The sequence below is a fragment of the Podarcis pityusensis genome (genome assembly GCF_964106645.2).
Source record: "Podarcis pityusensis genome assembly, chromosome: 6".
NCBI lineage: Eukaryota > Metazoa > Chordata > Lepidosauria > Squamata > Lacertidae > Podarcis > Podarcis pityusensis.
This window is the reverse complement of record NC_138030.1, coordinates 3,005,137-3,022,595: the sequence shown is the minus strand read 5'-3', so window position 1 is coordinate 3,022,595 and position 17,459 is coordinate 3,005,137. Positions and strand designations below refer to the sequence as shown.

The 17,459-nt window shown below is 48.8% G+C and overlaps 2 protein-coding genes across 2 annotated transcripts in view; both read right to left on the bottom strand.

The window, feature by feature from the left end:
- Nucleotides 1-1,813: 1,813 nt before the first annotated feature.
- FOXS1 (forkhead box S1) overlaps nt 1,814-17,459 on the bottom strand; it is a 62,863-nt gene continuing 47,217 nt past the window's right edge. The window contains exon 2 of the mRNA XM_081011391.1: nt 1,814-4,513. Coding sequence (XP_080867517.1) covers nt 2,094-3,467 — 1,374 coding nt within the window. The 5' untranslated portion in view covers nt 3,468-4,513 and the 3' untranslated portion in view covers nt 1,814-2,093. The remainder of the gene's footprint in view (nt 4,514-17,459) is intronic.
- Nucleotides 6,283-17,459, bottom strand: part of LOC308480079 (interferon regulatory factor 4-like) — a 28,225-nt gene continuing 17,048 nt past the window's right edge. Inside the window, exons 6-8 of the mRNA XM_081011385.1 lie at nt 14,476-14,871; nt 12,029-12,147; nt 6,283-10,265 (exon numbers count right to left, since the gene is read on the bottom strand). Of these exons, the coding sequence (XP_080867511.1) occupies nt 10,128-10,265; nt 12,029-12,147; nt 14,476-14,871 (653 nt within the window). The 3' untranslated portion in view covers nt 6,283-10,127. The remainder of the gene's footprint in view (nt 10,266-12,028; nt 12,148-14,475; nt 14,872-17,459) is intronic.

Genomic DNA, 17,459 nt, shown 5'->3' with positions numbered 1-17,459 from the left:
CACTAACTGTGCAGCCTGGATAGGACAGAATCCCAATAGAAAGGGCACAGTCTGGACATGCCCTTTGCAGTAAGGGAAGTGACTGGGAAAGCGTCTAACCTCCCCAGAAGGAATGAATCCAACATCGTCTAAACTCCCTGCAAACAAATCTGTTAACAAGTCATCTGGGAGCACCCTAGATATTTGCACCGGACCAGGGATAGACCTGCGAAAATGCTAAAAAAAGGGGGGTGCAGAATCCAGATGTGTGGGTTGTTGCTTTTTCGCAGAGACATCCTTCTCTATTGCTTGAAAACACCAACACAGCATACAGCTCTAAAACTCCTTCAGTCCGGAGAGTTGGGAGATCTCACTGGGGAGCCTTTGGGGGGGCAGACAGTAGTTGCTGGCCACTGGCCCAAATACCAACCTATCCCAAGGGGCTGCTGTGCCCTCACCACACACAGAGCGGTGGACCCAAGAGAAAGTGGAATAAGGAGTCAGCCAAGGGTGTATAAAAGGTTGCAGAATTGTCTTTCCAGCATTCTGTATCCTCTGGTGATTTAGAGCATATACGGAGTGCTTTCCTTCGAGAAAAGCGCTTTTTAAAAACCCCATGAGGCATATTGCAAAGAAAAACTATTCCTCCCCCCCCAATGCAGATAAGGAGATCCAGAATTTTTCTGACAGCTAGTGTAGTCATATAATTGTTAAACTGTCGGAACAGGCGTGGGAAAGCGCAGGTTCAATCCTCAATTTGTCACACAGGTGTGACCTTGGACCACCTGGCCTTTTTTATGCTAACCTACCTCACAGGGTTGTTGTGAGTTAAAGATGGGGGGGGGACGTATCTGCCACCCTGAGCTCCGTGGAAGAAAGGAGGGATTAGCTGGGATGTAACTGCAATAAATTGTAGCTGTAGGGTGACGCTGTGGTCTAAACCACAGAGCCTAGGGCTTACCGATCAGAAGGTTGGCAGTTCAAATCCCCGCGACGGGGTGAGCTCCGGTTGCTCGGTCCCTGTTCCTGCCAACCTAGCAGTTTGAAAGCACACCAGCACAAGTAGATAAATAGGTACCACTGTAGTGGGAATGGAAACGGCATTTCCATGCACTCTGGCTTCCGTCACGGTGTCCCGTTGCACCAGAAGTTGTTTAGTCCTGCTGGCCACATGACCCAGAAAGCTGTCTGTGGACAAACGCCGGCTCCCTAGGCCCATAGAGCGAGATGAGCGCGCAACCCCAGAGTCGTCCGCGACTGGACCTAACGGTCAGGGGTACCTATACCTTTAACTGCAATAAATAAACAGAATGCTCAGAGTGGCTTTTTCCCAATGACATGGGACATTCTTGTTAAATAAGTTGCCACAAGGCAAGGCTACCTATGTGCATGTGCAGAAGGCAGGCTTCTTAAGGGTTCCATCTTTAAAATAAAACTCAAAGAAAGGAGGAAAATAACATGAAACCACCTAACATCTTCCACAAGCCCTGGTTTTATTTTTTCCTTGGGTCAAGGGGAAAATTCTGGCCACCTGGCAGCCACATCTGGGTCAAAAGGACCCCCCAGCAGACCCCTCTGGGCGCAGAGACCTTCGGCCACCCCCACACTGAGCACATCTGCTTGCTTAGCGAGCTGCAGACCAGAACGCAACGTGGTTAATCGAGGCGAATTCAGAGGATGTTTTGCAAACACCGTTCATGCCCTGGCAAAAACCCACTTCTGAAACCTTCCAGCCCAGCCCTGTCCTGCCACAAACCACATGCCCAGATGTGTCCCGACCCCTGCCCCCTCCCCTTTGCCCAGTTCCCACCCGGGCCGACAGAGAAAGCGAATCTGCATCAAGAAGTGGGGAGTGCATTTATTCCGCTAACCAATTTTTCCTTCTTAAAAAAAAGCAGGTTCCATCCGCCGGCTGGGAGCTGCCGTTGCTGTTTTTATCCGGACGGGACGATAGCGTTGCCAGTCGGAAGCTGGAGGGCTCTGCTATTTTAGAGTCCCTTCTTCGCTCTGCCAGTCAAGAGTCAATAACTTACATAGGGGGTCGAGCCCTGGTCCCCCGGCGGGGAGGACGCGAGTGCTGTCTGGTCCCGAAACACGCCCCCTGAACCCCTCCATCACTCAAAGAAGAACATCCCAGGGGTCCTGTAGAGACAGTGGGGGAGCCCTAGCTGGTACCCGCTGCCCCCTTGGAGGGAGAAGGGCCCCCCGCCCCAGGCTTCCTGCTCTCCTTGAAGTGGCATGAAGGGGGCTGGCTGGCTGGGGGCCGAGGACCCAGTGGCCACGGTGGCTGTCAAAAGGTGCTCCAAGGCTGTGCTGCAGCCACCATGCTCGTTGACGCAGAAGTTCAGGGCCTGCAGGCGGCACTGGTAGTTCCCGCTCAGGGAATCGGCTCCCGAGTAGCCCAGGGAGCCGAAGACGGGCAAGACAGCAGGCTTGGCAAAGGCCTGGCCTTCCAAAGGCAACGGCTGGCGGCTGCAGGCCTGGGCACCCTTGCTAGGGCCCAGGAAAGTTGGGGCCAGCTGCCCAAAAACCTTCCCATCCTGCCCGCTCTTGGGAGGCCCCAGAGGTGGTTTGGGGCTGCCCTGAAGGGGCTCTTTAGCCTCTGCAGGTGCCTGCGCCATCCTGTCGCCCGCTTGGCTAAGAGGGCTGGCTTGCATGCCCTCCAGGGCTGGCTCCTTCGCCTGGGAGCAGTCCAGAAGGGCTTGGTAGCAGGCCTGTCGGTCGTACGGGTGAAGTTTGGGCACCAACTGCGGCGGAGCAAGGCACTGCTGCCCTGGTGGGTAGCTCTTGGTGCAGGCCAGGCCTCCGGAGCCCAGGTGCTCCTGGCAAGGAAGGGCCGGGTCACCGGGGCTTCGGCCTCCAACGACGGGCACCTCTAAGGGCAGCGTTTTCTCTTGGCAGGAACCCTGGAGCAGGCCCACAGCAGCTGACGAAGAACCAGAACCACTTTCTACTTTGATGGCTTTCTCCACGAACAGCGGGCATTTGGCCAGCGGCTTCCTGTGGCCCTCGGCGCCCCTCTTGCGGGTGAAGCGGCGTCTCCGCCGCAGGAAGCTGCCGTTCTCGAACATGTTGTGGCAGTCGGGGTCCAGGGTCCAGAAGTTGCCCTTGCCGGGCTTCTTGTCGTCCCGCGGCACCTTGACGAAGCACTCGTTGAGAGACAAGTTGTGGCGGATGCTGTTCTGCCAGCCCTGCTTGTTCTCCCGGTAGTAGCCGAAACGCGCCGTGATGTAGCGGTAGATGCCGTTGAGAGTGATCCTCTTCTCTGGGGTGCTCTGGATGGCCATGGTGATGAGGGCAATGTAGCTGTACGGTGGCTTGGTCCCTTCGGGGGCCAGCGGCGAACGGGACCCCAGGAATGGCTCTGGGGCTGCGTACCTGCCGAAGCCCACGGCCAGCTGGCTGCCTTCTCCTCCTCCTCCAGCCTCGCATAGGGGAGGCAGGCTGGACCGGGAAGCAGCAGCCGGATGGAGATATTCCAGCTGCATCTCTCTCTCCTCCAAGCAGCCGCGAGTCCTGGGGAGACTCCCGTCCTACTGACTTGGTTTGAAACTCTGCTGTGGTCCAGCCTCTCTCCCGCCTGGAAAAGCAGAGCCGAGCGGCTCCACCTCCTGCCCACAGGGACCCAGAGGAGGGGCCGAGAGCAGCTCCTGCTCCTTCGCAAGCCGGCCAGCCTCTGAGCAACATCGCCTCCGCGCAAGAGGAAATGCCACCTCAAAGCCTTTCCCAGACGCAGCTGGCGGGAGGCAAGCCCAGGATGGAGGTGCTGAAGGCAGCCTGGAAGCTGCAGCTAGGTCGTTTTGGGTTGTTTCAATAGTCAAAGGAGAGTTTATAAACTAGAAGGCAGCAGCCCAGGACCAGGCAGCAGGGCAAGATTGGCGCTACCCCATAAATGTTTGGTGTCAGTGACTACATCTGGGCCAGGACGGGTAATTGCTGCTCTTCCTTTCCCCTGACAACTAGAACTTTGTGGGCATCCTGTGAAGCTAAGTGCTGGAAGATTCAAGACAGATGAAAGGAAGGAATTATTCTCCACGCAGCACATAGTTAAACTATGGAACTCCCCCCAAGAGGCAGAAATGGCCACCAACTTGGAAAGCAGATTAGACAAGCTATCGATAGCTAAAAGCCAAGGTGGTGATGCTCTGCCAGTGTGGTGTAGTGGTTAAGAGCAGTGGACTCGTAATCTGGTGAACCAGGTTCGATTCCCTGCTCTTCCACATGCAGCTGCTGGGTGACCTTGGGCTAGTCACACTTCTCTGAAGTCTCTCAGCCTCACAGAGTGTTTGTTGTGGGGGACGAAGGGAAAAGGAGAATGTTAGCCGCTTTGAGACTCCTTAGGGTAGTGATAAAGCGGGATATCAAATCCAAAACTCTTTTCTTCTGCCTGCAGTTGGGAGGCAGCAATGGTTCTGAAAACCAGTTTCTGGAAACTGCAGGAGGCGAGAGAGCTCTTGGGATTGATTCCTCCTATGTAGGTTTGCCTAGAAGTCCCACTGAGGTCAGCGGGTCTTACTCTCGACTGAGACCCTCCCTGCCTGCACACCTGTCTCACCAGAGTGGCGCATGCTCTGATTATCTCCCGCTTGGACTACTGCAATGCGCTCTACGTGGGGCTGCCTTTGAAGGTGAATCAGGAACTACAGTGGTGCCTCGCAAGACGAAATTAATCCGTTCTGCGAGTCTCTTCGTCTTGGCGGTTTTTCGTCTTGCGAAGCATGGCTATTAGCGGCTTAGCGGCTATTAGCGGCTTAGCGGCTATTAACGGCTCAGCGGCTTTAAGAAAAAGGAAACAAACTCGCAAGAACTCGCAAGACGTTTCGTCTTGCGAAGCAAGCCCATAGGGAAATTCGTCTTGCGGAACGACTCAAAAAACGGAAAACTCTTTCGTCTAGCAAGTTTTTCGTCTTGCGGGGCACCACTGTACAGCTAACCCAGAATGCGGCAGCTAGACTGGTGACTGGGAGCGGATGCCGAGACCATATAACACCGGTCCTGAAAGACACACATTGGCTCCCAGTACGTTTCCGAGCACAATTCAAAGAGTTGGTACTGACCTTGAAAGCCCTAAACGGCCTCATCCCACCCCCATCGTTCAGCCTGGACGCTGAGGTCCAGCTCCGAGGGCCTTTTGACAATTCCATCACTGCGTTGTTTTATATTCTGCTGGAAGCTGCTCAGAGTGGATGGGGCAACTCAGTCACACGAGTGGGGTACAAGTAATAAATCATCATCATTGGAGCCAACTCCTAGCAGTTGAGGTCCCTTTGCCCCCAATAAAATATTTGAGGGTGCTGAGCCCTGCCCCAGTTGATGGGCATTGCCATATAAATGGGTTGTGTGTGTCATGTCTTGTGATCAATTATGCGGGGTGAGGCTTACATGTTCCCCCCAAATATTTTATTCAAGTTGGCACCCCTGATAAGAGGTCTCTAGGATTGAAGCCTGAACAAACCTAGACAGCATCTTAAAAAGCAGAGACATCACCTTGCCAACAACAGTCCGTATAGTTAAAGCTATGGTTTTCCCAGTAGTGATGTACGGAAGTGAGAGCTGGACCATAAAGAAGGCTGATCGCCGAAGAATGGATGCTTTTGAATTATGGTACTGGAGGAGACTCTTGAGAGTCCCGTGGACTGCAAGTAGATCAAACCTCTCCATTCTGAAGGAAATCAGCCCTGAGTGCTCACTGGAAGGACAGATCCTGAAGCTGAGGCTCCAATTCTTTGGCCACCTCATGAGAAGAAAAGACCCTTAAGTTGGGAAAGATGGAGGGCACAAGGAGAAGGGGGTGACAGAGGACGAGATGGTTGGACAGTGTTCTCGAAGCTACAAACATGAGTTTGACCAAACTGCGGGAGGCAGTGGAAGACTAGCAGCAAATGGTTACGTACTTAATTCATTCCGGAGGTCCGTTCTTAACCTGAAACTGTTCTTAACCTGAAGCACCACTTTAGCTAATGGGGCCTCCCGCTGCCGCCGCACCACCGGAGCACAATTTCTGTTCTCATCCTGAAGGAAAATTCTTAACCTGAAGCACTATTTCTGGGTTAGCAGAGTCTGTAACCTGAAGCATATGTAACCCGAGGTACCACTGTACTGAACCCCCCAGCACAGCAAACATGCCCCCTAGTGGCCGCCTGCCTCATCGTCTTCTACCTTCTCTCATCTTTCGCTAGGTCTTTGCAGAACTATGTTCGCCGAATCAAAGCGAGAAACATGCGCAGACCATGCAAACGTGCAAAGTACAAATTATTTCAATAACTGCATACCATTTTTGTAGAAAGAACTCATGCTCATAGATAAAATGCAATTAAAACTATATTGGCGAAGGCACAGTATAAGCAAAAAAAGCAATATAGAGGCTCAGTAGGTAGCTGGTTTCAAGAGTTCAGGATCCCTTTGAGATGGGAAGTTTAAGAAATCCATATTATGAGCACTAGAAGTCCTGTAGCTTCACAGTCCTGGCTGAGTGCTTTTTCAGAGTCACAAGACACATCTTGGAACAAACCTCTTATTAAATCCACAGTGGGCAGGTTCCTCAAAGAAGAGTTTTCAACAGGTTCACATGCGTAAGTTTCAGCAGCTGACAATCCCTGAGAAGGCTTGGACCTTGCCCAAGCTGCTCATCTGCATTAGAAATGCTTCTCTGCTCTCTCCTGCACATGAACCACCACTAGGAGAAAAGCCCCCAGTGATTTAAACTTCTTATTCCCTTGCTATCCTGCTTGTCTGACATGTACCATACGTGGAAGGGATATCCAGATGTTGCTTCTGAACCAGGGTTCAGCCCACGGGGAGGTTCCTGTGTATCACTTTGTTTTCAAACTAAATTGGGAATCTCTTAAGAACTCGAGGTAAGCACTGGGAATGAAAACTGCGGTGTCTTGTACAATGGGATCCTGCTTCCCCCTAGCGGCAAATGCAAGAAAAGATCTTCTCCAAAGTCTACTGCAGGGGTCAGCAAACTTTTTCAGCAGGGAGCCGGTCCACTGTCCATTAGACCTTGTGGGGGGGCCGGACTATATTTTGGAGGGGGGAATGAACGAATTCCTATGCCCCACAAATAACCCAGAGATGCATTTTAAATAAAAGGATACATTCTACTCATGTAAAAACATGCTGGTTCCCGGACCGTCTGCGGGCCGGATTTAGAAGGCGATTGGGTCGGATCCGGCCCCCAGGCCTTAGTTTGCCTACCCATGATCTACTGTTTGTTTACAATGACCCTTGACAATCTGGTGCAGTAGTAGTAGTAGTAGTAGTAGTAGTAGTAGTAATAATAATAATAATAATAATAATAATAATAATAATAATAATTTTATTATTTATATGTCACGCGTCTGACTGGGTTGCTCCAGCCACTCTGGGTGGCTCCCAACAAAATATTATAAAACACAATAAAACATTGAAAACTTCCCTACAGTTGTTGTTGTGTACTACAACTCTTAGCAGTCGCAGCCCACTTTGGACTACAACTCCCATCATCCCTTGCCAGCACGGCTGTGTATCAAGCTGCTGTCAGAAGCTCCAAGAGCAGGCTGGGAAGTACTCATCTGTGGCTGCGCAGGTCTGAATTTTCGCCGCATTACAACAACCCTGTCTCTGCCAGTCTCTCTTGCACAGGCCTGCAATCCTGCGGGGAGGAAATGTGTTTGCTCAGGACCTCAGCGAAGGTTAGCAGGGGGCTTGCAGAGATTTGTCCAGGGCGCTTCATCCTGATCTATTTGCAGAGAAGTTAAGACGACTTAAGCTATTTAAAGAAGATTCATTCTGTTATTTTGCGGGGGTGGGAGATCACACAATGTTGCGTCAAGTGTGTCCTCCCACACTTTCGAGTGCACTTTCCCAACTGCAAAAAGTCCAGCCTTTGGGGGAAGTGAGATTGTTGCACAACACATCCAAAGCAATTGCAATTGCGCAACCTGAATTTGACGGAATCCCCCGCAGAAATAGTGGCAGTCTGGAAGTGCCCCAGTCTCTAAAAAACTAGGGATGAAACAGGACTGACACACCAATTTCAGGTGTTCCTGCTGCCCATTCCCCTCTCCCATCCCAGAGTGCCCAGATACAGAAGACAACAAGGTTCATCTGCCTTTAATAGTCCTGGGCTGCAGCTGCTGAAATTCTCTCTTCTTGTTGTTTAGTTGTGTCTGACTCTTCATGACTCCGTGGACCAGAGCACGCCAGGCACTCCTGTCTTCCACTGCCTACCGCATTTTGTTCAAACTCATGCCGGTAGCTTCGAGAACACTGTCCCACCATCTCATCCTCTGTCCTCCCCTTCTCCTTGTGCCCTCCATTTTTCCCAACATCAGGGTCTTTTGCAGGGAGTCTTCTCTTTTCCTGAGGTGGCCAAAGTATTGGAGCCTCAGCTTCACGATCTATCCTTCCAGTGAGTACTCAGGGCTGCTTTCCTTAAGAATGGAGAGGTTTCATCTTCTTGCAGTCCATGGGACTCTCAAGAGTCTCCTCCAGCACCAGAATTCAAAAGCATCAATTCTTTGGCGATCAGCCTTCTTTATGGTCCAGCTCTCACTTCCATACATCACTACTGGGAAAACCATAGCTTTAACTATATGGACCTTTGTTGGCAAGGTGATGTCTCTGCTTTTTAAGATGCTGTCTAGGTTTGTCATTGCTTTTCTCCCAAGAAGCAGGCGTCTTTTAATTTCGTGACTGCTGTCACCATCTGCAGTGATCAAGGAGCCCAAGAAATAAAATCTTTCACTGCCTCAACTTCTTCCCCTTCTATTTGCCAGGAGGTGATGGGACCAGTGGCCACGATCTTCGTATTTTTGATGTTGAGCTTCAGACCATATTTTGCGCTCTCCTCTTTCACCCTCATTAAAAGGTTCTTTAATTCCTCCTCACTTTCTGCCATCTCTCTTCTACACAACTATAATTAAAGGCACGGTAGTCCAATTTTTGCCTTTCCTTCCCCCACCATCTCTAAAGTGATGTGCTAAACTTTCCTCTTCTACTCTTTAAGTAAGGAAGGACAGAGCAAATCACACACTTCAAAGCAAAGAAATAAATGCAAATAAATGCTCGCTGGATCGCTTGAAAGCCCACTCCAAACCCAACCACACTGAGATTTGCTCATTGTATTTGAAGAGCCCAAAAGCACAGAGAGAGTGTGCATTAGAGAAGGCTAGGGTTGGTCGACTGAATTTGCAAATCGCTTCCCAGGACAAGAAGTCCCGAGCCAATTTATGACAAGAATAAAAGACTGCAATAAGAGTGCATAAAGACATTAAAAGCACACCCAGAGTAAAAATATCCAGTCGTTGGTGCTGCCTGAATGCTTGGGGGGAAACAAAGAGGACATTGGTTTGCATATTGAGACAGCTGAAGGCAGCCCTGTACAGGCCAATTTTTAATGGTGAATGTTTTATTGTGTTTTTAAGGTTTTGTCGGGAGCAACCCAGTCAAGCATATAAATAACAAAAATATTATGATGGTAATTTTGTGGCTATAGCATGAAATGTAGAAATGACTGCTGTAATTTAAATAGAAATACAGTGCGTCTCACCATGATGGGGTATCGACTGCCCAGGTAACGTCTGTCTTGCCTGCTCGGGGTGCTGACAAGGTGGGCAAATTCAAGCCCCCCCTTAGGGTTCCTGACCTTTAAACCAGACTTGGACTGGGCGACCCTCAAACAGAGGACACCGCAAAACAGTGAACTGCCCTTCCAAACTGAGGATTTGCATCTGAGCTGTACCACTTCAGGCTCTATGTGCACAAGATGCTATGCAGGGGAAAAAAATTCCAACCAAAAGTGTTGCAGTGTGAAAACTAAGCTAGAACCCTGTTATGTGTGCATTTCAGCTGTGCTTCTGAAATGGGACGGTCAAGAAACATCATCTGGGCTTGTGAAAAATAAACCCCTCTATTCAAACAAGCTTTTTAGTGTATGCCAGTCAGGTACTCTAGATAGCATAGCAGGGGCAGATCACCCAGGTGACTAAACCAGGACAGTCAGGAGAGGCACCAAGATTTCTCCTCTGCCGGATTCCTGCATCGCAGAGGGTTGGGCTAGATGACCTTCGGTGTGTCCCCCAACTCTCCAATTCTATGAACCCTAAGGCCCGCAAGTCCCTTGTCCTTCAGCCACCAAGCCAAGGATGCCACTTCCAGCAGATTCAAGGCGGGCACAGCTGTTTCAGGATCTGGATGATGTTCTTGGGAACGTCGGGAATGCCCGTGTGAGAGTCCTGCAGGAACCGAGGTCCCAGCTGCTGGGCATGGAGGCAGAGATCATGAGCAAACACCGGTTCAACCTGGGGGCGGGGGGTGAGAAATGGAAGGTCATAACTAGGCAGGAAGTGGGCTGTTTGGCCACAAACAGGAAGTGGGTCACTTGTATCGTGGGAGACACTTCCACAGCTGCTTTTTCTGCCCCCCAGCCTTGGTCGCATTTTGCAAGGGGGAGGAGAGGAGGTGGCGGGCAGACCAGCAGCAGCGCTTGGCAGCATTTCCCTGTGTCCAGATTCCCACTTTTTGAGATATGGCAACCGTAGTTCATCATTTATTGTTGAATTGAACTAAACAGTTTTGATTGGATTTTGGAAGGAAGCTATGCTCACCACTATACCATTTTGAATAAATGTGCAATTAATTGTTACTGATCTGAATTTTATTGTCTTACTAGTTGGTCATGCAAACTGCTATTCTGAATAATGCTTTTTATTGGGCAAGGGGCTGCCGCCAACTGCGAGGGAGGAGGAAGAGGCAGTGGTGAGGTTGCCATGGGGCAAACATACCAGCGGGAGCGCTGGATTGGCTCTCTCAGAGTATTTGCACCACGCTGGCCTCACTGCCCCTCCTGGTGAGCAGAGGAGAAACTGTGAATGGGAGGTCAGGCAAATTCCACTGCCCCGCCACCACCTCGAGATATTTAGTCCCTGCCCTTCCACCAATCCATCTCCTTTCCCCAGTCCCCAAACCAATGCTATCTTGGGTACAGGAAGTGAGACAGGCCACTGTCCTCATCCTGACATCCATCTTCTAGTTTCACGACCAGGACGTTTTTGACTGGGCAATATCAGGTTTTCAACACTGCGATATATCACCAGCTGAAGATCGTGAAATACAGTGGTACCTCGGGTTAAGAACTTAATTTGTTTTGGAGGTCTGTTCTTAACCTGAAACTGTTCTTAACCTGAGGTACCACTTTAGCTAATGGGGTGTCCGCTGCCGCCACGCCACTGCAGCATGATTTCTGTTCTCATCCTGAAGCAAAGTTCTTAACCCGAGGTACTATTTCTGGGTTAGTGGAGTCTGTAACCTGAAGCGTCTGTAACCCGAGGTACCACGGTACCGATTATCGCAGAGTCTGAAACAAGGGTGCAGCCAGGTAGAGGCACCGGCCGGTTTCACGGTTTTACCTGCATTGTGATTTTGGCACACCCTCCCAACTCATGATTTGTGATATAAAGGTAAAAAGGTAAAGGGACCCCTGACCATTAGGTCCAGTCGTGGCCGACTCTGGGGTTGCAGCGCTCATCTCGCTTTATTGGCTGAGGGAGCCAGTGTACAGCTTCTGGGTCATGTGGCCAGGAGGACTAAGCCGCTTCTGGCGAACCAGAGCAGCGCACGGAAACGCCGTTTACCTTCCCGCTGGAGCGGTACCTATTTATCTACTTGCACTTTGACATGCTTTCGAACTGCTAGGTTGGCAGGAGCAGGGACCGAGCAACGGGAGCTCACCCCATCGCGGGGATTCGAACTGCCGACCTTCTGATCGGCAAGTCCTAGGCTCTGTGGTTTAACCCACAGCGCCACCCGCGTCCCTGATTGTGATATACTGCCACATTATGAAACCGGTATCACAATATGGACTTCAAACTGGTTTTGGACAATATATCTCCCAACCCGAACACACACATCATGATTTGCCAATATATGGCCAGGTCAAAAATTATGAAACCAGTATCACGATATGGGCGATGAATCAATATATCACTCATCCCTATTTGACACCCACCACTCCCTAGGTCCGAATCCTGAGTTCGCCACTCTGCGGCTGCTGGCCAATACCTACCTGTGCCATGATGAGCTTGTGGGGTTTCTGGTCGGGAGCTGTAGGGTATTCCTCCCCAAAGCAGAAGCAGATCTGATATTGTGGCGGCGCATGTCCATGGATCAGGAAGCCCCGTAATTCTGAATGGCACACAAAAGATCGCAGTTAGGACCCGAGGCTCTCTCTTTATTTAAAAAAAAAAAGTCATTTTTATTTGATTTTACAGATATAAATTTATAACAACGCCAAATACATATCCATATAAAGAGATTTCTCTGAAACTTGAGACTTCCCCCCATCCCCTCCATCATAGCTGTCAACGTTTCCCTTTTTTTAAAGGGAAATTCCCTTATTCCGAATAGGATTCCTCGCAAGAAAAGGGAAAAGTTGACAGCTATGCCGCCCATGGGTCCTAACGTCCACATTTTCAACTGCATATTATATCATAATCTGTATTTTAAAACTATCCATATTGTCCATGGTACTTGTTACATTACAAGTGAGGTTAAAATCCTGCTAATGTTTTCATGTGCTTACAGCGGTCGTTGTTGCATACATAAAAAGTATTTTCATTTCCTTTGGGATGTCGGTACCAACAATTCCTAATAAGAAGGCTTCTGGTTTTTTAAACAAAAGTTATTTTAAACATTTTTTTTCCAGTTCATTATATATATCATTTCCCCAAAAAGCCTTCAGTACTTTACACGACCTCTTCTTTTTCCTTACATTTCCAGTAGGTTTTTGTACTTGTTCGATACATTTTTGCTAGCTTACTAGGAGTCAAATACCACCGGCACATCACTTTCATACAATTCTCTTTTAGTGTACATGCCGTTTCAGATTCAATTTCTATAACCTTTCCCAATCTGCCATCTGAGTGTTATGCCCAAATAGTTTGCCCAGTGTATCATTACAGATTTAACCTGTTCGTCTTTTGCATGCCAGGACCCAAGGCTCTCTGAACCGGCCATTTGCAGGCCAAGGTCCCGATTCCCTCACAGGCAAGTCTTCCTAGGGGTGGGTTCATGATGTTTGGGTCATTCCTTCAGAGAAGCTGATTACAGCTGGCGTTAACTGGTTTTGTTATCTCTTCTGCCAAGGTCATGCTAACTATAAGAGACCAGAAGGATCCGGGGATTCACTTTCTCTTTCGATCTCTTTTCCTTCTGGTGTGCTGTTCTGTGTAAGTTTTAGTCTTATTATAAGTTATTGTAAATTTAAGTTAAGTCTGCTGCAACTGGATTTCGTATGGACAGGGCCAGTCCCGAATGTACTGGAACTGTGACCATTATGTTCATTTGCTACTGAAGATAAATAAAGTTTTATTTATCTTCAGTAGCAGTAAAGCTCTGCTGGATGAAATATTAACTGCCTCTGGTCTATTTTGGGGGGAATCCTGCAACATGTTTAAGTTTTTACTTTGCTAACTATACGTTTTTGGAGATCTGCTCTGGATCAATATTGAGTAGAATTCCAATGACAGTCTGGAGGGTGGCAACACGAGAACGGGGCCTTCTCTGAGGTGGCTCCCCGTTTGTGAGATGCTCTCCCCAGGAAGGCTCGCCTGGCTCCTTCATTATACACCTTTAGGTGCCAGGAAAAAACATTCCTCTTTAACCAGGCCTTGGGCTGATCCAATGCCCTTTTAAAATGTGTGTGTGGGAGGGGGAGTTATTGAGTTACTTCTGTTTTTATTTTGTGCGTTTGGCGTTTTTATATTGTGGTTTTCTCTTGCGAACCGCCCCGAGACCTGCAGGGAAATAATAATAATAATAATAATAATAATAATAATAATAATAATATTTATACCCTGCCCTCCCCAGCCAAGACTGGGCACAGGGTGGCTAACAACCGATATAAAAACAAATTGATTAAAATACAACTTAAAAAACAAGATTAAAATACAACATTCAAACATTAAAATGCAGCCTCATTTCAATGGAAACTCAAATCAAAAACTTTTTGGGGGATGAAAATGTCAAGTCTTCACCAGTCTATCCAGACTGGTCCTACACGGGCCAGAAAAAAGCCAGGGAGGTCCCCAAATAGGAGTTCCATCACAGGTAAAGGTAAAGGGACCCCTGACCATTAGGTCCAATCATGGCCGAATCTGGGGTTGCGGCGCTCATCTCGCTTTATTGGCCGAGGGAGCCGACGTACAGCTTCCGGGTCATGTGGCCAGCATGACTAAGCCGCTTCTGGCGAACCAGAGCAGCGCACGGAAACGCCGTTTACCTTCCCACCAGAGCGGTACCTATTTATCTACTTGCACTTGACGTGCTTTCGAACTGCTAGGTGGGCAGGAGCAGGGACCGAGCAACGGGAACTCACCGTCCCGGGGATTCAAACCACGACCTTCTGATTGGCAAGTCCGAGGCTCTGTGGTTTAACCCACAGCACCACCAGCATCCCTCCATCACAGGAGGAGAAAGGAAAAAATAAATTTAATAAACGATAATAATACTCACGCTGCAGGAACTGCTGGGTGTCTAGGAGCTTGTAGGTTTTCTCCCTCTCCAGTTTGTTGGGCTGGTTTTCGTGGGGGGCCAGCGGCCCTTTCCAGTACACCCTGCCCTGGCACTGCCGTTTCATGAAGACCCCTTCAGGGGCCACCCAGAGCAGGATTCCCCGGTGCAGGTGGGGAAGAAGCCTCTGCAAGGGCCCGGTTAATCTGCCGCACTGGCTGCTCCCGGCCAAGGCATCCAGAGGCGGGAAGAGCACCTGCTCCAGGCCGCTCGAACCATAAAGGCACACGTTGTCCGCCGGAACTGGGCGATAGGTGATCCGGCAGCCCTCCGCCGTTTTGGTGGTGACCTCCTTTACCAACGTGTCGCAGTAGTAGAGGCGGACGCGGAGCCAGCAGTCTGGGGGGCAAAAGGAGGCAGAGGTGAGGATCTGGACGCAGTTAAAAGTCTCCATGCTCTGGGAACTTCCAGACTGGACTACTGCAATGCGCTCTACATGGGGCAGCCCTTGAAGACAACTTGAAAACGTCAGCTGGGCCAAAATGCAGCAGCCAGATTACTGGCTGGAGATCCGTCTAGATCTCACGTAAACCCGGTTTTAAAAAGAGCCAATTAAGGAAAAACCCTCTCTAAAATGTATAGACTCCTCCTTGACTAGGAAGTCCAGGAGGAGGTAAAATCAGTACAGTCATACCTCGGGTTACAGACGCTTCAGGTTGCGTTTTTTCCTATTTTTAAAAGACATCTGAAGGCAGCCCTGTTTAGGGAAGTTTTTAATATGTAATGCTGCACAGTGGTACGTCAGGTTAAGAACTTAATTCGTTCCGGAGGTCCGTTCTTAAACTGAAACTTTTCTTAACCTGAGGTACCACTTAACTAATGGGGCCTCCTGTTGCCACCGCACTGTCACCGTGTGATTTCTGTTCTGATCCTGAAGCAAAGTTCTTAACCCAAGGTACTATTTCTGGGTTAGCGGAGTCTGTAACCTGAAGCGTCTGTAACCCGAGGTACCACTGTATTTAATGATGTATTGTTTTTAACACTCGACTGTGAGCCGCCAAGAGTGGCTGGGGAAACTCAGTCAGATGGGTGGGGTATAAAAAAAAATGTTGTTGTTGTTATGTCAGCAAATCAGGACGACTGCTCAAGGAAAAGGTTGTTTGGAGAAGTCCCAAAAAACCAATGCAGAGAAAGTTTGGAACTGGCTGAAACTGTTGTTCTTTGGGAAACTGGTGGCTGCTCTTAGAAGCCAGATTTCTTCCAAAAGACTGTGTTTGCAAATAAAGCAAAAGCGACCAAGGTAACCTTAAAAGTGCAATCCTAACCCGCTTACAAGGGGCTGAATTCTGTAGGAGCTGCATCAGAGTATCACATGGTTTGAGCTGAACCGGGAGTTTCCACAAAGCCAAGCCCTGCAATTCTGCTCCTGAACTTAGTGCAGCTTGGGGAGAAGGGAGTCAGGGCAAAGTGACATTAAACAATGACTGAACGCAGACCGGAATCAAGAAAGACCATGCATCAACTGATGTAAACAAGATTAATCACAAAAGGGGTCATGAAACAGCTGGTGAGCGAGGTTCAATTCTGCACCGGCTGCGTGTGCCTGCTCCCAGAAAACACAGCAGAATTTAACCCCCACCTGACAGCAGACAAGCAGAGGGTTAAATCTTGCCCAGTTTGCAAAGAGCAGGCTTTGTAAGGGAACCTGAGGGTCATCTAAGGAGCGTCTCCACCCCCATCGTTCTGCCCAGACGCTGAGGTCCAGCGCCGAGGGCCTTCTGGCGGTTCCCTCATTGCGAGAAGTAAAGCTACAGGGAACCAGGCAGAGGGCCTTCTTGGTAGTGGCGCCCGCCCTGTGGAACGCCCTCCCATCAGATGTCAAAGCGATAAACAACTACCTGACATTCAGAAGACATCTTAAGGCAGCCCTGTTCAGGGAAGTTTTTAATCTGTGACATTTTAGTGTATTTTTGGTCTCTGTGGAAGCCGCCCAGAGTGGCTGGGGAAACCCAGCCAGATGGGCGGGGTACAAATAATAAATTATTATTATTATTATTATTATTATTATTATTATTATTATGTCCAGCCCTCTGGCATTTCTGGACTATGCAGTTGTCCCACACGGGGAACGAACTCGCGACCTTGGCATGATCAGCAACCATGCTCCAACCAACCGAGCTATCCAATTAAAATGTCACTGTGTCTTTTTTATCATATGTGGTGGACCTGCCCCCAGGTGAAAGACTTCTGGGAGAAGATTTATAATGAATTTTAGAAAATGTTGAAATCTACATTTATTAAGAAACCAGAGGCCTTTCTTCCTGGAATAACAGGTTTGGAATTGCCCAAGAAAGATGTTAGACTGTTTTTGTATGCTACAACTGCAGCTAAGAATTGGAAAACACAAGAAGTCCCAACAGTGGAGGAATGGCAGATGAAGATGATGGACTTTTCGGAGCTAGCCGACCTGACTGGAAGAGCCCGTGATCAGAAGGAGGAGGAGTACCAGGAGGAATGGAGGAAATTCAAAGACTATTTAGTTAAATATGTTAAGATAACTTAATGGGAAAAACTTGCAAATACCAGATAGGCTTAGGATTTAAATATGTATTGTTAGAGAATAACATGTTTAAAGTTAAAATGAAAAGAAAGAAACATGTTAAGTGATTAAGTTAATTTTATGAGAAAAATGGTTTTGGAAAACTGTTACAATGATATATACTGAAATTCAGCCGGGGGATTTGAGGAAGTCACTTAACAATGTTACTAAGATTGGATTAAGTACAAATAAGATGTATGTTTGTCTAAATTTTTTGGAAAACCAATAAAAAAAAATGGGGGGGGGGGAAATGTCACTGTGTCTTATTTCTGCATTGAGGGTTGGACTAGAAGACCTTTTGGGTCCCTTCCAACGCTATAATTCTATGATGCAATGGAGGCGGAGAAGGATAATAGAAATCGCAGAATGGCAGCGTTGGAAAGGCCCT